This window comes from Macrosteles quadrilineatus, unplaced genomic scaffold (assembly GCF_028750875.1).
Source record: "Macrosteles quadrilineatus isolate MER2022 unplaced genomic scaffold, UCM_ALF_1.0 Scaffold_1__1_contigs__length_201487025, whole genome shotgun sequence".
NCBI lineage: Eukaryota > Metazoa > Arthropoda > Insecta > Hemiptera > Cicadellidae > Macrosteles > Macrosteles quadrilineatus.
In genome coordinates this window covers 96,644,636-96,665,020 of record NW_026542594.1, presented here as the reverse complement: position 1 = coordinate 96,665,020, position 20,385 = coordinate 96,644,636, and the positions used below count along the sequence as shown (strand labels likewise).

Below are 20,385 nucleotides of genomic sequence, written 5' to 3'. Positions count from 1 at the left end.
TGATCAGGTCAACAAGGAACTAGATTTACTTGAAAATGAAGGAATCATTTCGCCTGTTACGTCAAGTGATTGGGGGTCACCACTATCAATCAATCAATCAAAATAACTTTATTCATATTGCACATTTTGTACAGAATGGAGTCAGTTAGAAAAACACAATATTAAACTTAAGACTACTTACAGAGAATATTGTTACTATCAAAAAAATCTAATTTCAGGAAGTTGGAAAAAATCTTCTAATTTATACAAGGGTCTGTTGGTGAGAAATAATTTCAAACATTTTTTAAATGAATTAAAGTTAGTTATATTTTTTTAATTGTCAGGCAAGCTATTGAAATATTTAACACCACTATAAGATGGGATTTTTTCGTAAACCGATAAATTGTGTCTGTTGAATGCCAATTCATTACCTTTTCTGGTTGAATACATATGAAAAGAGTTCAATTTTGGCAATCTTTCATGGTTTGATTTAATATAAAGGGCTATTTAATAAATGTATAAGCTAAAAACAGTCATAATTCCTATTTCTTTAAAGTGCTCTTTTGCAGATTCTTTCGATTTTAGTTTTAGCATGATGCGAATTGCTTTTTTCTGAAGTTCCAGAATGCTGTTTAGGTTAAAATTTGATGTGCCACCATAAAGACACAACCCAAAAGAAATGTGTGATTCAATCAGGGAATGATATACTATTTTTAAGGTTTTTAAACTACTAAATTTTGACATCTGTCTTAATGCATGTATGCCTGAGTTGACTTTATTACAAACATTTTCAACATGACTGTCCCAGTTGAATTTATCATCTATATGCAATCCAAGAAATTTTATTGTTTTAACTTCATTTAGTAAAGTTGTATCCATAAAAATATTAAAATCAGGTGTATTTTTGCTCGTTGAAGAAAAATTTATATAATTAGTTTTTATTGGATTCGGTAATAAATTGATTTCATTTAAATGTTGGTTACATTTTTGTAAGCTCAACAAAAGAAGAGACTTCCACATTAGAATTTGAATTTCCGGATATTTTTATATTGATGTCATCAGCAAATAAACAAACACGATTGGGAGATTCTATCAATGAGGGGAAGTCAGTCAAGTAAATTAAGAATAATAGGGGCCCCAAAATTGATCCTTGAGGGACACCATACTTAACAATTTTTGTTGAAGAAGTGTAAGTAATTAATTGGTTATGGCTATTTATGTGATCAATTGTGACATACTGCTGCCTGCCTGTAAGATAAGATTCAAACCAATGCCAAGTTCTCCCTTTTACACCGTTATATTTAAGTTTTTCAAGAAGTAAATCATGTGAGACACTATCAAAGGCTTTTGTTAAGTCCAAGAATATTCCAACTACTTTTTCCTTTGAATCAATTGAATTAATTATAGATTCGCAGAAATCGACTCCTGCGTCAATCACAGACCTTCCTTCTCTAAAACCATATTGTTCCTTATCTAATAAATTATTTTCCTCTAAGTATTTTGAAAGTTGTATATGCACAACTCGCTCAAAAATTTTTGAAAATGAGCATAACAATGAGATAGGTCTGTAATTACACATTTCTTCAGGGCTACCATTCTTATAGCAAGGTTTAATTTTAGATTTTTTTAGTTTTTCGGGAAAAATTCCAGAGATGAAAAAGGAGTTTATAACTAGTCGTGATACCTAAGGCAGATGGAAGTGTCCGTCTCTGTGTCGACTACAAATGTGGTGTGAATGAACGAATAGTCCAGGCAAACCATCCTATTAGAAAAATTGACGATGTACTTGATAGTTTGAGAGGATCTCGTTACTTTTGCAAACTTGATCTGTACAAAGCTTATCTGCACCTCAAGGTCGACGAAGAGTCCAGTATTATCCAGACAATGTCAACACACCGTGGAACATATTGTGTCAATCGTCTAAGTTTCGGAATAAAGACAGCACCTTCTGAATTCAACCGAATTCTTACACAAATTTTGAAGGGATTGCCTAAAACCGAGGCCTACTTTGATGACATAATTTGCCATGGCTCAACAATGGATGAGTGCAAAAGAAATCTACAGGCCTGTCTTCAACGACTCTCAGATTTTGACTTACACATAAACAAACAGAAGTGTTCATTTTTTCAAGAACAAATAGAATATCTAGGACGAGTGGTGGAGTTAAACAAAATAAAGAAAGAGAGAGTTCAGGTTCGTCTCTTCATAAACAACAAGAACGTTTGGGAGTTTGGAGAGGTAAATAAAAAGTTGGGAACTCGACACTATTTAGTTTCCCTTGACAAGTCAGGCCGACTTGTAAAACGACACATTGATCAATTGCGGTCTACTTTGATACCAAAACCAAAAATTGTTAGTGCGGAACCAATCCACATATTTGATGTTCCACGGGCTTCTAAACACAGCAAAAAAGAAAATCGTAATGCTGTTACTCGTTCTAATCCTGAAAGACTGTCAATTCCTGAAAGACCATCAACTCCCTTAAGACCATCAACTCCCTTAAGACCATCAACTCCAGAAAGACCGTCAACTCCCGTAAGACCATCATCTTCCGAAGGACCGTCAGTTTCCGAAAGACCACCAACTCCCAAAGCAAACAATGCAGAGGTTCCAGTAGTTCAGGGAACAGAAACAAACAATGCCGAAGTTTCTGTTAGTCAAGATAGATCAAGGCGACAAAGACAAATGCCGTGCCGATATAAGGACTTTATTCTTTCATAATTCCATTGCCAGTTCAAAATAGTGGGGGAGATTGTTGTAACTTCTTTAAGACTGTACAATATTTCATATCAATTTTTACTATCATATGTTTTTCTATTGTTTTTGTTTTGTAAACATTCATGAAATAGATTTTGTGTTGAGTGGATATGCGTGTTTCTATTAATTATTTTATAATTAATTAGAGTCATTTTATTTAATTTCAACTTTCTCCAAGGTTTTCGAACGTCTTTTTCTGAACAGACTCTTGTCATTTTTGGAGGAAAATAATATCTTGTCTTCCCACCAGTTTGGGTTTATAAAGGGAAAATCGACCCTCGACGCAGTCAATCATGTTGTATCATTCTTGTCAGGAGCCCTAGATTCTGGAGACGCTGCACTAGGAATAAATTTTGACCTGTCTAAAGCATTTGATATGGTTGATCACCCAACTCTTCTGGAAAAGCTTTACCGTCTTGGAGTACGGGGCTTAGCTCACGAATGGGTGTCATCCTTTTTTCAAGGAAGAACTCAATCAGTCCGGATACCCTTCCTTGACTCCCAAGGAATTTGTAATCATGCTACCTCTGCTTCGTCTGTTGTTATTCGGAGAGTTCCCCAGTGTTCTATCATCCTGTTTTTGCTCTTCATTAATGACCTGCCTTCTTTTGTATCAAATAATCCAAGTTCAAATGTAGATGTTTGTTTATATGCCGACTACACCTCACTTTGTGTCTCAGCTAAGGACGTGGCTCATCTAGAGACAATAGCATTTGAGAGTTCTAATAGAGCTTTGCAATGGTTCCAAAACAACAAACTTCTTCTAAACTGCAATAAAACAAAAATGCTCCAATACCATATTAACAGCTCAAAAAAGCAAGTCCCACTGACTGTTTTGATAGGTGACGAAGAGATCTCTTCTTGCAGCAAAGCTAAGTTTCTTGGTTTGGTCTTAGACAGCCAGCTCAACTTTCATGACCATATAGAGCTCATATCCAGAAGAATTAGTACAGGAATTTTTGTGATTAGAGGTCTTTCGAAGTTTAACGATTCTCGTGTAACCTTGAGTGCCTATTATGGACTGATTTACCCATTATTGTCGTATTTGGTGGCAGTTTGGGGCTGTGAGAGCGTACGAACAAAGTTTGTTTTCCGTCTTCAGAAAAAAGCCCTAAGAGCAGCCATCAGAATATCCTGTCGTACTTCTTGCAAGCCTCTCTTCAAGGAATACAATATTCTCACATTTCCATCCATATACATACTGAGTTGTCTATCGTTTTTAAAAAGAAATTATCATCTGTATCAACCGTAAAAAATGCGTCCCTTTACATTTCTTATGGGAGTTAAATTAAATTGTTTAGAGTTCGTTTGGCTCTTCTACCAGTCCGATTTTCATAATTTTGGTCTTAAAATAAAGCTATGCAAGCACATATTTGTCATCAAGCATCATTATTAATTTATCTAATGTATTACTTAACGAAAAAATACAAAATTTATTTATTTTTAGCGAATTTCCCTATAGGGAAGTAGCTATTACCGTAGGTCTCATGGTAAGACCTAAGCCCGGGACCGATTTACTTTTTCATTTTGATGTCCCCAGAGGCCAAAAACAACATTCGTTCAAATTTTTATATATCTATATATAGATATATGTGTCCATCCGCACGATAACTTGAGTAATTTTTGTCCGATTTTGATAAAATTTGGTTTGAAGGTGTAAGGCGGGATAAACTTGAATGAGTTCGCGAACCAGCATCATCGGACTATGGGAACGGGGGTTTATGGGGGATTTTATGGGGTAAAAATAGGTTTTTCCCATTTTTGACCCTAAAAACACAAAATTTCACAATTTCTTTTCAAACCATTTTGTAGAGCTTAAAAAAACAAATAATTTAGTATATTGAAGCGTTATTATGCGCCTAATTGTTACGGAGAAAATTTAAAAAAATTGTTATTTTAAAATTCCCATGTTATTCTTATGGAGAATAAGTCAACTGTTGTAGTTTGCTTGTTTATGAACATATTTTGATAGATTTTGGAAAATACTTTTATTTCTTACTAAACTATTGTCATTTTATAAAAAAAATCTTTTTTACCCTCCCTGTTGCAGCAAACCTAAGTATTCGTTAAACTAATTCTATTTAAATAGGAAATAAATGTGCTATTTTTATGGAGGCATTTTAGTGTAAATCCAATCAGGTTAATGGAAATTCGCTTAGTCTGCAGGTTTGCTGCAGCGGGGGTATTTTATTTTCTACTTCAATTAAAGATGTATTCCAGCAGTTCTAATTACATTACCCTATTTGTTTTGGTCTGAAAAACTTTAATACTAGCTTTCATTTGAGCTATTGATTATTAAGATTCACATTTTAATAATCCTAACTAAAGCAATCCTACCTGATCCTACCTGAATCACGAATCATCAATAATTATAATCATTTTAGTACTTATCTGCAATCAATGATACGTAACTCAAATTTTATTTAAGTTATTTTATATGTCTTGGTCTTAAAATACTTCAAAGACTTTCACTTGAGATATTGATAGTTTTAATCAGTTACGTTTTAAAAAGATATACTGTATCGCTCAATGAGAAAACATAAATTTAATTATATCTTGGATATGTAATTTAGTTTTAGATATATTTACTCAATTCTTATTACGTTATTCTATTTGTTTTGACCTAAGAACCTTCAGTGAAATACCAGCTTCCATTTGAATTATTGATTATCAAGATCAGACGTGACTAAAGCACACTGCTAAATCACAAACAACTTTATTTTTTTTTTTTATTAAGTTATTTATCATCGATTTATAGTCAAACGGTCTTGCTTTCAAGGTCAGTAACTGTCGACTTTGACGGGTTTCACCTAATAAATCTTTAAAAAATCAAACTTTGATAATTATTTGCAAATCTACACAAATTAGGCTTTCCAATGACCTATTAATTAAAACTTTCATAATTATTTGCAAATCTACACGAATTAGGCTTTTCAACTACCTATTAAGTAACAAAATCGGTCTGGTAGAAGTCTAGATTTAGTTGTACAAAGTTTAACAAAAATATATATAATTCAGTATTTTCTCACCACTATAAATTTGGATTATCACTTAGATTATTGCCAATAACTTTTAAATCGAGGGAAAATCGACCAAAGTGGAATCTGAAAGAGAATAAAATTTACTACAAATAACTACTATGCATTTCTTAAAAAATCTTAATAAAGACAGCCAAAAGCTGGCTACAAATAGAAACTTGAAAACAGAAACTTAAAAAAGCAGTTTTTAATTTATTTTAGTAATTTTTACTTTTTTAAAACAAATATTTAATAAAATCACACCTTTATAATTATTTGCAAATCTACATGAGTTGGGCTTTCCAATGACCCATTAATTAACAAAATCGGTCCAGTAGAAGTCTAGATTTAGTTGTACAAAGTTTAACAAAAATATCCCTAACTCAGTATTTTCTCATTACTAAAAATTCGGAGGTTGCTTAGCTTTTTTGCAAATAACTTTTAAATGGTGAGGAAATCGACCAAAGTGGAAGGTGATATTCTGAAAGAGAATAAAATTTCCTACAAATTGGTACCATACAGTTCTTGGAAACACTCAAAAAGGCAGCCAAAAGTCTCACCCAAACAAAAAGTCTGAAAAACACCGTTTTCAATGTATTTCTTATGGAAAACATGTTTTTTTATATTTTTCACCATAAATCATAACAAAAACAAACTTTCATAATTATTTGCAAATCTACACGAATTAAGCTGTCCAACGACACATTAATTAATAATACCCCCGCCGCAGCAAACCTGCTGTCTAAGCGAATTTCCATTTGGCTGGATTGATTTTCAATCGATCTATTTAAATAACATTAGGTTTAACGAGTACCTAGGTTTGCTGCTACAAGGAAACTAATAAAGTTTGTGTTTTAAGTAAAATAATTATTGCTTGTTATAAAATGAATATATTTGCCAAGTTTTATTAAAAGATATCCATAAACAAGCAAACTACAACATTTTACAATATTCTCCATAAGAATAACATGGGAATTTTAAATTTACAATTTTTTTAGTTTTCTCCGTAACCAATAACCGTACAAAAACACTTTGAAATACTGAATTGTTTGTTTTTTTAAGCTCTTTAAGAAGGTTTAGAGAAAAATTGGGAAATTTTGTGTTTTGAGGGTCAAAAGTGAGAAAACCCTATTTTTACCCCATAAAACCCTGTTCCCATGGTCCGATCATGCTGGATCGCGAACTCATTCAAGTTTATCCCGCCACTGATCCTTCAAATACTGACCTTCAAACCAAATTTCATCAAAATCGGATAAAAATCACTCAAGTTATCGTGTTCACGGACACATATATATATAAATCTATATATATATACACATATATAAAAATTTGAACGAATGGTGTTTTTGGCCTCTGGGGACATCAAAATGAAAAAGTAAATCGGTCCCGGGCCTAAGTCTTACCACGAGACCTACGGTAATAGCTACTTCCCTATAGGGAAATTCGCTAAAATCGGTCCACTAGAACTCTAGATTTAGTTGTACAAAGATTTTTAAAACTGAATTATGTATAGAATAGATTATTGTGAAGCTATTATACAGTTTTTTCTGTGCAAAATAAAGATGATTTGATCAATATACAACATTGTTTGTTTTTTAATGCAATGAAAAATGGGCTTTTCTATGTTTTAAGGCCCAACACCCCCCCCCCCTCAAGTATGTTTTAACTTGAAAAACAAATTTAAAAAAAGTTAAAATGCTATATGTTTTTCTTAAGGGGAAATAGAAAACAATTACTAAGAATCTTTTATAACACTATTACTTAAAACAATTATTAAATGAGCCTACTAAAAACTTCTCCCAATCTATAGTTACACATCAGCAACACATTTATATGTGGATTTTAAACCATGCTGAAGACTTTTTTATCATTATACTGACAGAAAAAATGCCATATATACAGCATATTAACGGTATTAGTTAGTACAGATGAAATAAACAAAATAATTACAACTCACTGGGGTAAACAGTTGCAAATAAACATTAAAACAACTATGATGGCTAACTAACAAAAGTTTACTTGAATGATACACAAACATAAACACCACTAGTAACCACGCACCTGCTGTGTAGGGAAGACGTTGTGTTGGGTCGGGACAGGAATCGGAAGTGAACTTGGTCTGGGTGGGCTGGCACAGACATCCTTTGCACTGGAATAGAAAACAGTATTTAAATAGGAGACTACTCTAAATGAGATTAAGTTGTTTAAAAGACAAGTTTCAATCCAATCACTTCACTACTTTGACTGGTTTCAATACTATTTACTTAACCCTTTTGATGCAACAATATATTCCCAAAAAATTTTAGAATTATTTACTTATTTTTGCCGAAAAGTGCTAGGCTTGCCATGGGGGCAAAGTCTAGGGTGCGAGAAAAACTTCTGTAAAAAAATTTTTCTCAATATTAGTCCAAGAGCCAAACCTAAAAATTACCTTAATTGGTGCCACCTGGGGTGGCAAATGCAGACTATGTTTTTCTTGTATAGTTTTATGTGTAGATCAAGAATATATGCGATAGCAATGCATAAGTATAGCCCAGTCAATATAGGTTTTTTGTCGGAACTAATTTTGGTAAAGCTGGATTTTTTTATGGTGTTAGACCATGTTGAGAGGAGTATTTTCCCAAAAGTCCCAACTCCTCCCCCTTGAGCTTTCCTCTCACCCCCCCCCCTTTTTAGATAAATTTACAGTCTCTTGGAAAATTGGCTATAACTTCAAGACGGGTAAAGATAACAATGTAATCTTTTGTTAATCCTTTTTGCGATGAAATTTTCTACAAAAATTGTATTTACCATGTAAGCCTAAATGTTGATAGTTTTGTCACAAAAATGACATAAACATAAAATATTAATTTTTACGGGTTAATTTTATCAATCTTTTCCTTGTAGATTTTTTATAATGAAGTCGCACGACAAAATGTTTTATGTAAAAGTTTTAGTACATAATTTGAGCTTTAAGATGATATATAGTTAGTAACAGTTTGGTCGCGTATAGTACATAATATAGATAGTACAGTAAATTGATTTCACAGGACTTTGGCTTTTTTATGCGCGGCAACAATAAAAACAATTTACATATTATGGTTCTTATATTTGAATTTACCTCCTTATATAGAACACATTTAACGTTCTATAGTTCATTTAGTACATGTACAGACTGTTAATTAATATTGTGTATTTGCTGTTACATGCGAGGGTCGAAATTTATTATACATGTTATTTTTTACTCTTATGAAACATCCGGATTAATAATTATCAATGACAAAACAGTTCAATAATTAAATAAATTTGTGTTTTAATCACAGAACCGTATTTTATCAAAAGAGTTTTGAGCCTTATCATATTACTTATCATATAACAGATCTTAACTCATCAAAATCGTCATGATATTGCAATGGATTTGAACATGATAGCCCATTGCAATGTTAACAAATGGAAGAACATGTTTAGCTAGATTTTCTGCAGCCACAATAATCTTTATATCATGTTTAAATTTCATGAACATGAAACCTGATAATAGGCTATCATGAGCTATAGGTTTTTTTCTTATGACGGGTCCTAGGTTTTTTTTATTTGTTAGAGTTTTTTTGGATTGTCCTTTCATCCAACTCCAATCAGTGGGTGTAAGTTTGTTTTCTAACCAACTTTACGCTTGTAAGTAGACTCTAGAGAGGTGTTGGTTGATGGCATTTTTCTGATGGTTGGGAGAGCTTGACTAACTCAATGTCTGACTTAATGATGCATTTTTTGTTATTCGCGTGAAACTAAAATACCATGCTTTGTTTAAGCTGGAGAAATTACTAAGCCCATACATCAACAGAACAAACCCTTTTCCATTTAAGGCTATGGTGTATTGTGTGGTACTAGCATTTAAAAACGGTTCTGCTGCTTGTTTTGCCTTTTCACTTGCTTTAATTAGTGCAATAGCTTTTATTTCCAATCATAAAAAAATAACAGGTTGTATCAAACCCAGAAATGGTATGGTATGGAATGGTCATCAGCAAATAGTAATGCCTGTCCGTCTATTCCTAGGTCATTAATTAATATCAGGAAAAGGAGAGGCCCTAGGACAGAGCCCTGGGGAACACCGTAGGAGATTTCTTTACTGGCCGAATTCGCTCCCTCCAGCGATACAATTTGCCTCCTATTAGTTAAATAACTGGAGATTGTTTGTAGCGTGGTGCCTTCAACCCCATATGATTTTAGCTTGCTAAGCAGAATGTCGTGTGGCACGCAATCAAACGCACGACTCAAATCACAGAGGGTGAGAACCAGTGAGGGAATCCGGGAAAATACCATCCCTGAGACAGCTGTTTATAGCCGATGACAGAGGAGAGGCAATATCACTGATTACAGATTTTAGAACATTACATGAGACCCCATAGATGTCCGGGCTTTTAGAGTTCTTTAAGTTCTTAACAACCTGACAGATCTCTTTAGGGGTTACTTCACACCAGTTTTGAAGACCTGGTCCCAGTACATTGTTCAGAGGGTTAAAGTTGACGGAGGGTAGGCTGGCCACTATTTCATCCACAGAATCAAGGAAGAAGCCGTTGAAGACATCAGGGCTGGCAGAACAGCCAACTTTAAGCCTTTTTGGTCGATGCTGGTTAACGATACTCCAGGCAGCTTTGCATTTATTCGAAGACTGCTCTATGACTTTTACATTGAAAGCCTTTTTGGCCTCTGAAACTTTATCTCTGTACAGCCTATTTGTTTTAAGATATAGGGCAAATAATTTATTTCTCTCAATCAGTGACTCGGTGGACGTGACATGGTCATTGATAATCTTAACGAGGTTTTTAAGATGACGTAGGGAAGGTGAATACCAAGGTTCACCTGCTGCGCACATCCACGCCTGGCATTACAAGGCCTATTTTACTTTTTTTTTTATTGTCGTAGGAAAGATAGAATTGAATTTATAGTTAAAAATACTGATAAAGCTATCAAAAGGCAGTTCGTTCTGAGTTAGGCCTATACTTGTTTCATTTACCCAATCAACTTTCCTCAGTTCATACTTCAGAACAGGCAGGAGCTCGTCTCTGACTATCTGTTTGGAAACAATGTAGCTGGCCTGCCATGGGACTTTAGGTTGCCCACTGACTAGGTCAGGGTCTTCGCTTGGTTTTATCTGCATAATCACTGCAGAGTGATCAGCTACAGTAGGGTCAACGACAGATGTTCTGTATTCCCAAGTGTTCAGATTTGTTGCTATGGTATCACTAGCACTGTCCTTTCACCTCCACTGTCAGATCATGATGCCTTATTAACAACCCTGAATTTGGATAATTTCAACCCAAATAATATTGCCTATGATAAACAGCAAAATTCCAAGGTTATCAGAAGTTTCAGTTTACATAATACCAGCTTATTCAAATCAACTTTAAGCAGCATAAACTGGGATGTGAAGTTAGAGGGCAATTTTAATGATTTTAACAAGTTTTTCTCCACCTTCAAGAATGCTATGGATGTCTGCTTTCCTGAGAAAACTATTACACCAACAGATGTTAGTAAAAAATCCAAAGTTAAATGGTTCAGTCGTGAATTATCTGAGAAACGTAAGGAGGTAACAAAGTTATATGACTTCTGGCAGTGGGCCCAGAGGTATAATGCGCTGGTTGAAGAGACAAAGCTAGGGTACAAACAAGCTAAAACCAGCTACAAAAAAGCTCTTGCTCATGCTAAACTAGAATCAAATGCTGATTCAATTGCTTCTGCATCCAATCAATGCAAAAGGGCCTGGGAGCTCATTAACAAGTGTAAAAGCAGAGTGATCTCGCCAACTATTGACTCGCTTACACCACAGATTTTCTCTGACTTCTTCGTTGCCTCTATAGATGACATCCGTCACCAAGTTCCACCTTAAGTAGCTGTAGCATCCCAGCTCGCCTTGAAACCTTCTGTCTCTGAGCCAGCTTTGTTTAAGCCCCGTGTACACGTAGCTAGTTTACTAGCAGCTAGTATTTGCTGCTAGCACTAGCTGGGCACACTAGCGCGAATATTCCCATCTACACGTGGCTAGTTATTAAGCGCTAGTCATGTAGAAGTGAAGTGTTCATTGGTCACAATAGTCATTTCAGTTTAGCACAAAATGTCTTCTGTTCCCTTAAATCGAAATGTTTTGAGACAAATTTTAAGAATTGGTGTACAAGAATTGTGTGAACATGAACTTAATAAAAAGAGACGATCTGTGTGGGTTCGAAAGTGGATTAGGAGGCGAGAACTTCTTGGTGCGTCCAATACTCTTTTAAGAGAACTTGTGACATTGGCCTTCTGTTTTACCGAAGCGATAGTTATGTAGAACTGATCACTCTACATGACATGATTAAACAACCAAATGAAAAAGCGCGCTTTCATTGTTGCAATTGTTCCATACTTCCAGCCACATCCAACAATAACAGAGGAGTCAGAGTTGAACACCAGCTGTAACTGTTGATTTGAGGCTCAGCCACGGCTACCGTGAGCGATAAGGAAGCTAAATAACCTTTGACCGTCAAGTGTTGTCCAGTCGACATTGGAAGTAGAGAGTCTGCTACATTAAGTAGTAGAGAGAGAGAGAGACGAGAGCGTGCACGAGACTTCAGGTAGAGAGCCGTAACCGACATCAAGCCCTTCAGCATCGCTGGATTTTTGTGAGCCTAAATTGGAATTTGGCTAATTGGTAATTTGGCCGCTACCATGCTATAAAAATGTTATACTTGAGTTTCATGAGTAGTACAGCTAATTTGGCCTAATCATTAATATTGAAGTATTTAAAAAAAAAAAACTAAACTAAGCCTTGGGCATAGAATGAGATTGTCACGACATGTGAGCAAACATTGAATTAAATACAATGAGTTACTAATTAATGGTTTTACACTAAGTATAGCAGAAGTAATTAGTTTAGAACCTTAGTTGTGTTAAAATATCTAACTGGAAAAGTGCTAAGGTTAACCAACAAAAAAATGTAAATATTAGTTAGTTATTTTAATGTAAATATTAGAATGAACTTTATGCATGTTGTTGCCATGATATTTATATTGCTATTTTAACCGTGCTAGAATAATTAATCTTGCAAAACTGACTACACAAAACAAAAGGCAAACAAAGGGACAAAATATACTAAACCTTTTTGTTCTGCTAACATTATAATAAAGCAAGATATAACGTAGTCATTGAACTGATTGTGGATAGCTATTTTTTTATAAAATGTAAATATGAGGTTGAGGTGTAAATATTATTTGTGAACCACGTTGATAAATTATTTATTGTAGGCTATTTACTTAATCTCTCAATATGTACAGCATGTTATTTAATGATGTTATTTAATTATAAACCCATACTTAGGTATTATTATTGTTCTAGATTTGTAATAAGTAATTTCAGGCAAAGCTAGAGTAACAATTGTCAGTCTTACTGATACCTAGCCTATTGAGTTATTACATATTACACCCTAACATTGGTTATTCACTTTAAAGTACAGTATTTATCACTGTGCACTAGGTTCTCATTAGAAACTGAGCAAGAGTGTTTTGTAAACTATTAATAATGTATTCAGATATAAACTGATTACTAACGTGTCATTAATACTTATGCTGCGACTGGATTAGAAATACGAATAGGCTATTGTGTGGAACTGTATATACTATTGGTAGCCTATTTAATTCATATTGTTGGAGTAAAAACTATTCTGGAGTGATTTTGTTTCAAGGGCTTTTTCCCTGGACCTGCGTCTTGGCATTGACTGGTGACCTTGCTGATCCACGAGTGTGATCGTCTGCAGGACTGTTGGACCATTGCGGGTGTCAGCACCGTTGTTTGCACCTAGAGGACATTACGCGCGGGTCACACTTGCGCTGTGATATCCGGTTGTGGACCGTACGGACAATACGGCCTTTGTGTGTCGTTATCGGTGCTTCTATTCGGTGAGTAGACTTTCATTTTCACACCCTTTGAATCACCCCGGACGGCCGGGCGGCATCGGTCACTATCAAGTGGAACCTGTGACCTTGGACTCTGGCAAGATAAGGATTTGGAGTGAATGACTAATTATATCCAGTTCTGAGCTCTGAGATAGAAATATTTATTGTCTTGTTTAACTCCTGAATTGAAGCTAGCTATTAGGTGTATTTATATTTATGCATGAGGGTATGTGTTTGTTATATCTTTAGAATAACTTATTATATTTAAATTAAGTTACTATTGGAGTGCTCCTAAGGACACTTGATTTGGTATTTAACAGAACTGGCCAGTATTTAATTAAGTAAGTTATTTGCATGAATCTCACTAAGTGAACTATTTATCACTATCCTAATTGCTCTCCTTCACTTGTAGTATTTAAGATCTTAGCTTTGGAAGAGAAATAGGCAATACAAGTGTATACAATTTAACATATGGTCTTTATTTGTGTTTACCTAGTAGTATCGCAGGTTATTGTCTAGATAATTTTGAATCTGATTGATTACTGAGTTGTCAATTACAAAATAATATTTTGTTTTGTTTATGAGTTTGGGTGGTTAAATAATTTAAAGGTATGCTGCTCATCCAAGTGCTTAAGGCCTAGTTTTTGCAAAGTCAGATTACACTTTTGAGTTCATGGTAGTGGGCTTACTTGATGATACCTTAGGGCAGGAAAACATTCCTTGTTGGAGTCCTGCAACTGATCCATCATAACAACAAGGTGGCGCCCTCTCTCGAGCAAATCCCGACCAACTTGGTAACAATTCAAGGGTGACCTGCTATCAGTAATCCAGACTTGGATGAGCTACGAATTTCCCCCACCACTCACGCCCTTCTCCACTGAGCTAGGCTATCAAAAGTGATATCTCAGGTGCCAAGGTGGCAAACTGGCATTGGAAGACCCTACAGAGTACTTTAAGTTTTTGAGAATGAATGCTTTAAAGTTTGAAGAACTGTTGGAACTAATCACTCCACTGATTAAGAAAAATGATACTGTGAGAGAGGCACTAGCAATGTGCAAGTGCAAATGCCTCGCTAGTACCGTGCTAGTTCGCTAGCGCTAGTGGTCACGTGACCACCCCCTCCACTTATTAGCGCTAGTAATATCAAACATGTTCAAAACGACTAGCAGCGAGTAAAATGCTAGCGTGCTAGTAATTTTTTACGCTAGTAGACCGTTAAGACGGAGCGAAATTAACTAGCGCTAATCAACTAGCTGTTAGTACAAGTACTAACACAACTAACTACTACTAAACTACTAACTAGGTACTAACTAGCCTCGTGTACACGGGGCTTTAGGATGAGGCCTGTGTCAAGTGAGGAAGTGGTGAAAATAGTTCATGGTATGAAAAGTAGCAAGTGTCGTGATATCTATCAAATTAGCTGTGATCTAATTAAAAGTGTGCTTCCCAAAATCTTGCAGCCCCTTACATCTTGTATAAATCTTTGTTTACTTTCTGGAAATTTTCCTGAGTGTCTCAAATTTTCAAAAGTAGTTCCAGTTTTTAAGAAAGGTGATTTGTCAAATCCAGAGAGCTATAGGCCAATCTCCGTCGTACCAATTTTTTCCAAAATTTTAGAAAAAGCTATGATACACCAAGTGAATTGTTTTTTTTAATCTAATAACTTGTTTTCTAAATTCCAATTCGGCTTCAGAGGTGGTTTGTCAACTGTGGATGCAGTCGGAAGCCTGGTCTCTGCTGCTTTAACAGGTTTTGAAAAGCATGCGGACACACTTGCAACCATGTGTGATCTTTCAAAGGCATTTGACTGTGTTCCGCATGACATTCTTCTTGCTAAATTGGAATATCATGGTATCAGAGGTGTTGAGCTAAACCTTTTTCGCCAGTATTTGACCAACCGCTCGCAGAGAGTTTGTTACAAAAATAGTCTCTCTGATGCAGAGGTGATGAAAAGTGGTGTACCCCAGGGGTTGGTCCTTGGCCCTTTCCTGTTCTTGGTTTTGATTAATGACTTACCATCCTATGTTCCTACTAAGTCAATAATTTTTGCTGACGACTCAACTTTTTTTGTAATGATGTCAACATTGAAACTATTAAGGGTCAGATGGAAAATTGCATTTCTGAATGTAATATATGGTTTAAAAGTAATGGTTTGTTGTTAAATAGTAGCAAAACCCAGTCTATTTTGTTTAGCTTAAGAAACAGGAATCTTAGCTTATCTTATGTGAATGAGAATGTAAAACTGTTAGGAATACATTTAGACTCAAAACTCAATTGGAATTTCCACATAAATTATGTTACAAGTAGACTATCAAGAGTAGTTCATCTTCTTCGAAAACTAAAAACTTGTATACCAAAATCCTACTTGAGAATGGCTTACATTGCTTTTTTCAATAGCATTATAAGCTATGGTATACTACTTTGGGGCTGTGGCCATGGCATGAAAAGAGCCTTGTCAAAGCAAAAGGAAGCTATTAGAATAATTACAAGTTCTAGTTACCATGCACATTGTAAACCACTTTTTGTCCGTGAAAAAATTTTAACTGTTTATAGCTTGTTTATTTTTAAGTGTTTGTTACATGTAAAAGCAAATCTAGGTTCCATAGCTTTAAGAGGTGAAACTCATGTCCATTTAACCAGGAGGAGACATTACTTAGATTTACCTCAGGCAAGGCTTGCAAAAACACAAGAATCCTTTTCTTATCTTGGTATTAATGGCCTGGCTGCTTGACAACCCGTTTTATAGTTTGGAAGAATATTATAAATGTTCCAGAATTAATTTCAGTTTTAGTAATTAATTATTGACATTGACTAGTCTTGCTCTGTTATGTTTACACCTTGTTACCTTGTTTATAGTTATATAGATGGCATTGTTGATCTTTAGATATATATATATATATTCACTCTTGTTAATTTCTAGTTATTTATCTTAGTATCTTGACGTCAACTGTACAAGTGTGCAATCTTGTTTCTTGTTGAAATAAATCTTGGTGGGTTTTCGGCTTGTAATGTAAAGTCCATAGGTACGGAGCAGATTGGAGAATACATTTTCCTCCCTAGACTGTTTTCCAGATGTATGTTTAAGTCCCCAGCCAGGGCTATTTGTTTTCCAGAACGAGAGATAAAGTTTAAACAATCATTCAGCCGTTCTATGAATTGTGGGAAATCACCATCGGGAGAGCGATAAAGCGATAATATTATTAGCCTAGTGTTCAGCAGTTCAATGGCTACAATTTCAATGGTTTTTTCTATACAAAAGTTGTTTACACAGATTTCCTTAAAACTAATATTTCTATTTACAATAGAATTCTATTTACAATGTAGAAAATTTCATCGCAAAAAGGATTAACAAAAGACTACATTGTTATCTTTACCCGTTTTGAAGTTATAGCCAATTTTCCAAGAGACTGTAAATTTATCTAAAAAGGGGGGGGGGGTGAGAGGAAAGCTCAAGGGGGAGGAGTGGGGACTTTTGGGAAAATACTCCTCTCAACATGGTCTAACAGCATAGAAAAATCCAGCTTTACCAAAATTAGTTCCGACAATTGCCTTATTTTTACCTTTATTGGCTGGGCTAGTAGTAGCTTTATGTAAACAAAAAGTAGGTTTTTATATAACAAAATTGATTTTTTTTTCTAAAAAAATTTAATTTTGTCTCGTATATTTGTAAGAAGGTAATAGTCAAGGTGGCACGTGCTATCAATGTTTTCCTTTTATAGTTTTATGTGTAGATGAAGAATATATGTCATAGCAATGCATAAGTAGTAGCTTTATGTAAAAAAGTAGGTTTTATGTAAGAAAATTGAGTTTTTATAAAAAAAAATTAATTTTGTCTTATATATTTGTAAGAAGGTACCAGTCAAGGTGGCACGTGCTATCAATGTTTTACTTGTATAGTTTTATGTGTAGATCAAGAATATATGTGATAGCAATGCATAAGTAGTAGCTTTATGTAAACAAATTGGTTTTTATATTTTAAAAATGAATTTTTTCTCAACAAATTTAAATTTTCTGATTAATTTATAAAAAGGTCCCAGTCAAAGTGGCGGCACCTGCTATCAAAGTTTTTCTTGTATGTTTTTTTATTGAGTTTTGTTTTGTATGTTGATCATAAACTTACATTATAACATTATCTATGTGGAAGCTTTTTCTCAAAGAAATCATTTTAAATTTGTAAACATCAAACATTTTGTTTGAACGTTTGAACAACATGTTTTTGGCATGTAGATTTATAAAAAGCGTTCTAATGAAAAAATGTTACATTTAAATGTTGTTCTTTTGTCCAATATCTAAAACAAAGCATATTTACTTTTGTCCGTATGTCTTACTGTTTATGCGCTATATGGACTGGAGTGCGTTCTGGCTTTGTTGGTTTTTCTTAATAGGCCATCTCCAGAAGCAAGCGACCAGGGAAGGGGCCTAGAGGATGACTTAAAACTAGTTCCATGTTTAATGTTCGACTTCGATCTAGTAATAATATATGAGCAAACAAGTTCCTATCAGCCCTTAACAAGGTATCGTTACCTGTGCTTTTCATAACTTTCTTCGTTACTGTCCGGTCTTTGAAGGTTTTTAGTTTTTGTTTGATCTGCCTGTCGTGGAACATTACAGCTGAAGATCCTGGCTCTAGTCTTTCAGTTTTAAACTTATGATAGGCCTTCTCTCCTTGCACACGTGCTTCTAGTAAGTCATGCTGTAACGCTTGACATCGCTTGTATCGCTTGTTGCTATAAAGTCAGCAAGTCATGGTAATGCAGACGCTCTGTCACGATTACCACTACAAGTCCCACATTCGATTGAAAGTAATGATTTCCAATGGCAAGGTACATATTAAAATTGTATTTATGATATCTCAGTGCCACTAACCTTTGAACACGTTAAAAACGCAAAATACCCTATGACCCTATGAAATGACCCTTTTAATGTGGGGTTACAAAGTCGTGGTTCCTAATTCTATGAAGGATTATGTTTTAAAAGAGTTACATTGTAGTCATATGGGGATCATAAAAATGAAGTCAGTGGCAAGGTCGTATATTTAATGGCCAAATATAGACCATAACATAGAAGCCTTAGCAAACAGCTGTTCTTCCTGCCTTATGAAACGTTCTAACCCAACTAAAAGTTTCTTTCATAATTGGCACTATCCATCTAAGCCTTGGGAAAGATTACATCTGGACTATTTTGGACCAATAAGAGGCAAAATGTTTTTAATTGTAGTTGATGCTCATACTAAGGAGGCTTTTGAAGTAATTTCCACTTCAGCCAAACAAGCAATTGTACATTTAAGAAATTTGTTTGCTAGATTTGGTTTGCCAGTAACTTGTCACAGTGACAATGGTCCACCATTCACATCGCTTTAGTTTAAACAATTCCTAAAGTCAAATGGAGTAATACACACATTCTCACCTCCCTATCATGCCCAATCAAACGGACAAGCCGATAATTCAGTAAGATATGCAAAACTAAATGTGCATTAAATGGCAACACTGATTTTAATGTTGCTCTAAGTTGTATATTGTTTGACTATAGAAACTCCGTGCATGCTGTAACCAATGAGACTCCAGCTATGCTGATGTTTAAACGTCCCCTAAGGACCAGGTTAGATTTGCTAAAACCTAACTTACCAAGTCATGTTGAGTGTAAACAAAACAAACAAAGAGAGAGTTCTGTACCCAAATCAGTCTGTATTAATTAGAGACTACCTCTCAAAAGATAAATGGGTAGAAGGTACTGTACATAAAAGATCAAGTAATGTTTTGTATGAAGTTAGACTAAGTTGCGGTGTTGTTTGGAAGAGACATATTGATCAATTGGTAGGTTTGCAGGGAAGTAGTAACAATGACAGGAATGCGCATCCTGAAACCGTGTGTGAGTCGGCAGTAGAACCATCAGCTGATCCCCCCAAAACTCCGTTACAGCAATCCCACTACCAGTCTAAAAATAGACACAGCGTATCCAACCGATCACCTGATGATAGTACTCCTGCTACACGTCATACTCCCTTCCCCTCCTCATCTAGCACTCCCGTGGCCCGTTCTCCACAACAATTACCCATCCCCTAACACCTGTTACTACAACAGCACTTAGATATCCCATGTTTAATAAGAAAACCAGTAGAACACCTTGATTTGTAAAAATTTCATGTGTAATTATTGAAGTTTGTTTTTGAAATTTAAAGTGTTGTTTTACTTGTTTTAAACTTTTATACTTGCTGAGATGTATATAAAAATTACACGGGAGGGATGAAGTATATTTGATGATTTTATGTATTCAATATATTTGTAAAACAGCGTTTCTTGTAGGAAACCAGATTTCTATAAAATGTATATGTGTGTTAGTGTGTGTACATCAAACCATATCACGCCTTGTCTGTGACGTCATATCAGGTGATTTTAATAAATTCCCATTGGCTACCGCGACCACGCTATACCCGTGTGTGTATCTAACCAATACTTCAGTCTGTTCTAGTCCAGCAACTGTAAGACTGTTAACTGTAAGAAAGGACCATGTGGTCCTAAGTTCGCCTCAATAAAGAAGCATTTTCATTTCATTTCATTTCATTTCATAGCAACTGTTAAACCTCTATCCCGGTCCGTACAGCCCGTGGTATTAACTAATTAATTATGTAGTTTTTATTTTCACTAGTCCCGTCTCCTGTCAAGTTAAGACGTCGTCAGTAGCGACGTTACAGTTATATTCCGTTTTGAATCGATAAAATTATTACATACTTATAT

The 20,385-nt window shown here is 34.9% G+C and overlaps 1 protein-coding gene across 3 annotated transcripts in view; it reads right to left on the bottom strand.

Annotated features, from left to right (window-relative positions):
• LOC128991777 (serine/threonine-protein kinase ULK2) overlaps positions 1-20,385 on the bottom strand; it is a 157,158-nt gene that overhangs the window by 36,905 nt on the left and 99,868 nt on the right. For all 3 annotated transcript variants that reach the window (XM_054414998.1, XM_054415171.1, XM_054415083.1), the window contains exon 12: positions 7,815-7,902. In XM_054414998.1, the coding sequence (XP_054270973.1) occupies positions 7,815-7,902 (88 nt within the window). The remainder of the gene's footprint in view (positions 1-7,814; positions 7,903-20,385) is intronic.